The sequence below is a fragment of the Lactuca virosa genome, chromosome 5 (assembly GCF_052849685.1).
Source record: "Lactuca virosa cultivar CGN04683 chromosome 5, Lactuca_virosa_CGN04683_v6, whole genome shotgun sequence".
Lineage (NCBI taxonomy): Eukaryota > Viridiplantae > Streptophyta > Magnoliopsida > Asterales > Asteraceae > Lactuca > Lactuca virosa.
In genome coordinates this window covers 458815931-458822183 of record NC_136430.1, presented here as the reverse complement: position 1 = coordinate 458822183, position 6253 = coordinate 458815931, and the positions used below count along the sequence as shown (strand labels likewise).

Below are 6253 nucleotides of genomic sequence, written 5' to 3'. Positions count from 1 at the left end.
TCATCATTTATAACCTTGGTGGCAAAGGTGAAGGATCCAACATCACTCAAGGATTATCGTCCCATCAACCTTATTGGGGCTCTTTACAAGATCATAGCGAAGATCATTGCTAATCGTATGAAGAAACACATTGGGGGTTGTATTAATGAAGTTCAATCCGCCTTTTTGGAAGGACGTAACATATAGGAGGGACCACTTATGGTCAACGAACTAGTTTCGTGGATCCAAAAAAGTGGAAAAAAAATGCTATTATTTAAGGCGGATTTCAATAAAGCTTTTGACTCTGTCAATTGGGAGTACTTAGACTCGATTATGACACAAATGAATTTCGGTGAAGAATGGAGGAGATGGATAATGGGATGTCTAGAATCATCGAAAGCTTCTGTATTGGTTAATGGCTCCCCAACAAAGGAGTTTGTGATGTCAAAAGGAGTAAGGCAAGGCGACCCAATGGTCCCATTCCTTTTCATATTAGCAATGGAAGGACTACATGTTATGATGAGTTCAGCTGTGGAACGGGGATTATTTGATGGGGTGAAAATTCCAAATTCCAATATTAATGTCTCGCATCTGTTCTACGCAAATGATGCGCTATTTTTAGGAGATTGGTCACAAAGGAACATTGCAAATTTAGCAAGAATTTTAAGGTGCTTCCACGTGGTTTCTGGATTAAAAGTAAACTTCAACAAATCACGAGTGTATGGTATTAGAGGTGACTTCAGCGAGGTAAGTGATTGGTCTGATCCGCTTGGTTGTGAACCATCAACCCTACCTTTTACTTATCTAGGTGTTCCTATGGGTGACAATATGAATCGAAAAAGTGCATGGAAACCTATAATAGATAAATTTAAGTCTAAATTGTTGTTATGGAAGTCAAAAACATTAAGCTTTGGAGGTCGGATAACACTAGCAAAAGCAGTCCTTGGGAACCTACCCACGTACTATTTATCTTTGTTTGCTGCACTAGTGGGGGTAACCCAAGAACTTGAGAAAATTCAAAGGCATTTTATTTGGAGTGGGGGTAACCCAAGAACTTGAGAAAATTCAAAGGCATTTTATTTGGGGTGGGACTGAGGAAAAATCGAGTATACATTGGATCTCCTGGGAAAAAATCACAGCTCCAAAACAGGTGGGAGGTATGGGCTTGGGCTCTCTAAGATCTCTTAACTTCGCCCCGTTGACGAAATGGTTATGGAAACTTAAAAGTGATCTGTCACAATTATGGGCTCGCCTAGTTTGTGCATTACATAAGCTGTAAAATAATTATACTTATTGTTTTGCAAAGAAATCTTTAAAGGGTGTATGGTCAAACATTGCCAAGGCCTTAGGAGCAATGGAGAAAATGGGGCTGGCAGCAACAGATGTTATACGGATGACAAACGACAGATGGGGTTCAGACTTTGTTGAGGGTGAGGATCTCTCGGTAGCCTTGTTGAGGATTAGACTTGACAGGGCATCCCATCAGATCTTTGATGGGGAATTCTCATGGTCGAAAGTTGTTCCAACAAAGGTCTCATGTTTTGTATGGCGAGCAAAACAAAATAGAATCCCATCATTGGTGGCTCTAAACAAAAGAGGTGTTACATTTAAGTCAGTTACATGTGGTGAGTGCCAAAATAAGGAGGAGACTGCAGATCATTTACTCATAACATGCCCGTTGGTGAAAGAAGTGTGGATGGCGGTTACACAGTGGTGTGGAGTCTCGAATTCAATCAGTGACTGTACTACAGTCAGTGAGGCTCTTGTGGGGGACAACAGTTGGGGACATGACACAAAAGAAAAGAAAATAGTTGATGCTATAAAATATGGGACACTTTTGTGCCTATGGAAAACAAGAAATGAAAGAGTCTTCAGGAATCATAGAAGTCAACCGGCGAAGATAGTGGATAATATTAAATCGGTATTATTCACTTGGATAAAACATAGAGCAAAGAAGGGAGCCTTAGATTGGAATTTATGGTGTAACTATCCACTAAAATGCGGATGAGGATATAAGTGGCGATACACTGTTAAGTTATTTCCTTTCATTGTCATGTACTTTTTGTAATCTTTTGCTATACTAGCATCTTGCTAGTTAAGCCGTTATAAATATATTTGCCGGTTCAAAAAAAAAAAGTCACCAATGGGAGTGGTCTTAGGGACGTATTATACTCTTCTTTTACGTCAACGGCCTTGGCTATGGGAATGTTTTTGTATGGTTTATATTTTTTATTCTCAAAAGTTACTAATGATATTATCAGTGCATGTGAGTAACCAGTCGGAGACATGAACCTTGCACATCTACTGCTCCCGCTCCCACCGAGCCCCTCAAACCCCCAACAACAACAGCTGCAACATCAGCAACATAACCAAATTATGCTGCCAGTTCGTCAGCAACCAGTCCTGCCAGCAGTACACCCGAATACTCAGCTACCGCTTCTTCCAGCCTTGGTTCATTTTCTTTCTTCTCGGTTACCGTCTTCTCGATCGTTCCTTCACACAAAAAGGTTTGGTATATTTATTGATTTCACTGACAGTTGTTTTATTATTTGGTATATTCACCTTTATTTCATTTTACCCTATTGTATGATCTTTTTTACTAACATGATGATGATATAATTTTTCATATCAGATATGCTATGATCCATTGCCTTTTTGATGGTATTAGGCGCAACTCTGAAAGATTGTGAGTTTAAATCTTACAGTAAATTTTTTTTTTTTTTTTTTTAAATCAAGCTTTCTTACATTAATGATTTGGGAAATACCGAAATAGGTTGGGGATAATAACACTACCTGGAAAACTTAGAATGCTTCCACCTGATGACACATGCTCACATTCCTCATAATTTTCCTGATAATTTGCGTTCTACACCTTCGACATGGATAAAGGTGTTGTGTATGAGTAGAGTACAATTTTGGAATGAGTAAAAGTGTTAAGCGTAACAGGGGCGTGGTAGATGCGTACATGTGTACATGACTGGATTCCAGAGGCTTGCACGACTGTTTTGAGGACTTCATGATCATTGTTTTAAGTTTGTGTATTTGTTTCTTTTTTTCAATTTATACTTTTGTGCTTGTATTAACGATTTTGAGACTAAAAAAATGAGGTATCGTTCATTTCTAAAATACACTTGCTGCTAATTGTCTTTCAGTTTGATATCTGGATGTCCTTTGATTTGGGCAGATTAGTGAATATAGCTGCAAACATTAGTAGGTTAATGTGAAAATCTCATTAAAGGTGTATGGAATTGTTTATGATAACAATGGATTTGTTTAAGAATCCATTTCAACAAGAATTTGCAGGCTTAGAAAATTTTCCTTTTTGGTATGTTTTGTGAGATACATAAACATAATGAAAGTATATGTATGGTTTAACTTCATAAACTGATTTTTTTTTCAAACGTCAGTGTTTCAGGATTTGATGAAGGAGTATATGCACGGGTTGTGGCTAATGAAAGTACATATTAACTCTTAGTGGTGATCCTTAGAAGCAGTTGTTTATCTATATTACCCTACGTAGAAATATCTGTATAAACATGTTAATATGTTAGCAACTTTGATCTATGTTTAATGCAATACAAGTGCTCCGTCTAAATCTAAATTAGCAACAACGCCCTTTATTTTTTTATAAAACAAATGACCCGGGCCTTTTCCTAGTTTGAAATAATTAACATTTCTCGAGTTTTAAAATTAAAGAAAGGATTGAAATGAAAAGGAAGGAAAAAAAATTAATTGGCTATATTTTCTAGTTGAAAGGAATAAGAAAGTCATGTTCTCAAGTTGGCACAGACTGAGTGATACATTTTAAGGGGAGAAAAGGTAAATTTTGTCTAATCAATTTTTTCCTGTTCCATTCTTTCCCTTCACTACCCCTAAAAAAACAAACAAACAAAACACACAAAAAGAAAGGCACAAGGGCCACATGAGTTTATATACGATCCCAATGCAACGGTTGCAACCCATGCAATTCACATAACAATGAACTTCAATGACCATTTGGGCAACATATGGAAAGTGTTATTATTATTATGAACAAGAATCGATTGCAATTCACATAACAGTGCCTGCTTCTGCTTCCTATAACGACAGGAAATATATTTGACCAACAAAAACCAAGTAAAACAATTACAACAAATCTATCAATATCATGCAAAAACACACCTTAGGTGATTGAATTTTTGCATGCATCACTTGTTACGTGTCGTTTTTACAGGCTCATCATCATCATCTTCTTCTTCTTCAATATCCCAACTCAAATCCTCCTCATCTACAGCAGTACTCAACCGCTTGCGCAACTCATCTTTGTTTGGAGTGTCTGCATCAGAATGAGAGGCCTTTTTGGTATCATTGTTTTCAACATCTTCAATCTCATCCCACTCCAGATCTTCCTCCTCATGAAATGAAGGCTGGTTTGGTTTATCCTTACTATCTTTGACTTTTCCAGAGTCAACTTTGAGATCATCCACTGATTCAGCTTTCTCTACAGTTAACACATTTCCAGTACTGGCTTTGGGTTCCTCTATAATCTTCTTATCAACACTAACCACATTGCTTTTCATCTCCTTATCTTCATCAACAATCTTGGAACTTTGAGATTTGGATTCATCAGCAGGACTCTCTTCCTTTCCAACATTATGCAAATCTTCGCCTTTTGAGGTTTTTGTTTTTGATTGATCAGTTTGTTTCTGTTCTTGTTCTTCTTCTTCTTCTTCTTCTTCATCAACATCCCAGCTCAATTCTTCTTCATCATCTACTGATAATGATCTCTTTACAAGCTTAGCTCTGACATCCTCTTGCTGTTTAAGCTTATGAACCTTGAAGAAGTACCTATACCAAAACGTTGCGTCATCAACCTCATTTGGAACAAGCTTTGGATAGATTCCGGACAAAGCTCCATTATCTCCAACTAATATCTCAATTTCATCTTTCTTATCACCAAACACAAAACCTAATTTCCACTTATTGTAATCATCTAAATCCTCGGGATCTTCACAGTAAGTTCGCACATCACTCTGAATCGCATTCAATTGCGTATCGAAACGGCTGTACCGTTTCGAATGCAAACCACTGCGATCACTAGAAGTATGTCTTTCAGAAGCATCAGAATCATCAATATCCGAAGCTGCAAGAAGAGCTTCCTTACCTTGTGCGATGATATCCGCCGTTGATTTCAGTACCCCGTCTATCGCCGACGTACCGACCTCAATGGAAGACGGTAACTCCTTCACGGCACGGCTCGCCACTTCACGAAACAAATCGGACTCTTTCCTCAAACCCGTCCCAAATTCCTTCAGATCACGACGGTACGTTTCGAAGACTGATTCGGATTTGGTCGTTAAAGTCTTCACCAGATCTCCAAAGGTCCACAAACCACCAACACCACCAGCGGCGCTACCGTCTTCCGATGAATTAACATTCGAATTGGAATCATCGTCTTCATCGCCTTCTGTTTCTTGCTGTTTTGGCGATTGACTTTGCCTAGGATCCGCATCTGATTCTTCGTAACTATCTGGGGCTTCAGGCTCCGGATCCTCTGCTAATATGGATCTGAAAAAATCCATTAACAATTGAGAAGATTAGAATTAGGGTTCTTAGAAGTTAGATCGTGGCTGGTTTCTCCTTCAAATCATTGAAGCATAGCCAATTACGAAACACACAACGTCACAACTCACAACTCACAAGTCACAACGACTGTAAAAAATTCAAACTTGGGCCTCACCATTTACGGGCTTTTATGTTCTTAGAACAATTATTAAAAACATATACTTTCATTTCATGAACTTCCATACTGTTTGACCCAATTAATCACCGGTAGAAATACTAGAATAGAATCCAAAATCAAATCAAACACCGTATCATAATTTTCATAGAGATTGGAGATAGTTTTATGTGTAAATTACAACATTCACATTCGTTTATCTATGGTGCATCGGGTGTCAAAAATATGTTTATTTTATATTTTTAAAAATTAATTCGAACCGTCGAATTTGTATTTATCATAATTTTCATAGAGATTAGAGATAATTTTATGTGTAAATTACAACATTCACATTCATTTATCTATCGTCCATGTGTCAAAAATATGTTTATTTTGTATTTTTAAAAATTAATTCGGACCGTCAATGAGTTTGTATTTTCTTCAACGCTTAATCTCTTAATAATTTCTTTTTGCGGTTTCTTTTATTTCTTTATCAGTTTTTAGATTAAAAAAACAAAAATCAGTATCCCACCCCTCTCTCCTCCCCGTTCCCCCTCTCCCTAGTTTCCTTCTTTA

The 6253-nt window shown here is 37.4% G+C and overlaps 2 protein-coding genes across 2 annotated transcripts; one reads left to right on the top strand and one right to left on the bottom strand.

Moving 5' to 3' along the window:
- The first annotated feature begins 321 nt into the window (after nucleotides 1-321).
- On the top strand, nucleotides 322-2638 carry LOC145114356 (uncharacterized). The gene is made up of 3 exons (XM_079050348.1): nucleotides 322-726; nucleotides 1286-1900; nucleotides 2612-2638. The coding sequence occupies exons 1-3, from the start codon at nucleotides 322-324 to the stop codon at nucleotides 2636-2638; spliced, it is 1047 nt and encodes a 348-aa protein (XP_078906474.1).
- Nucleotides 2639-3985: 1347 nt separating this feature from the next.
- LOC145114544 (uncharacterized) lies at nucleotides 3986-5709 on the bottom strand. The gene has a single exon (XM_079050582.1). It carries the CDS (start codon nucleotides 5538-5540, stop codon nucleotides 4167-4169), a length of 1374 nt encoding a protein of 457 aa, XP_078906708.1. The 5' UTR covers nucleotides 5541-5709; the 3' UTR covers nucleotides 3986-4166.
- Between the last annotated feature and the right edge of the window lie 544 nt (nucleotides 5710-6253).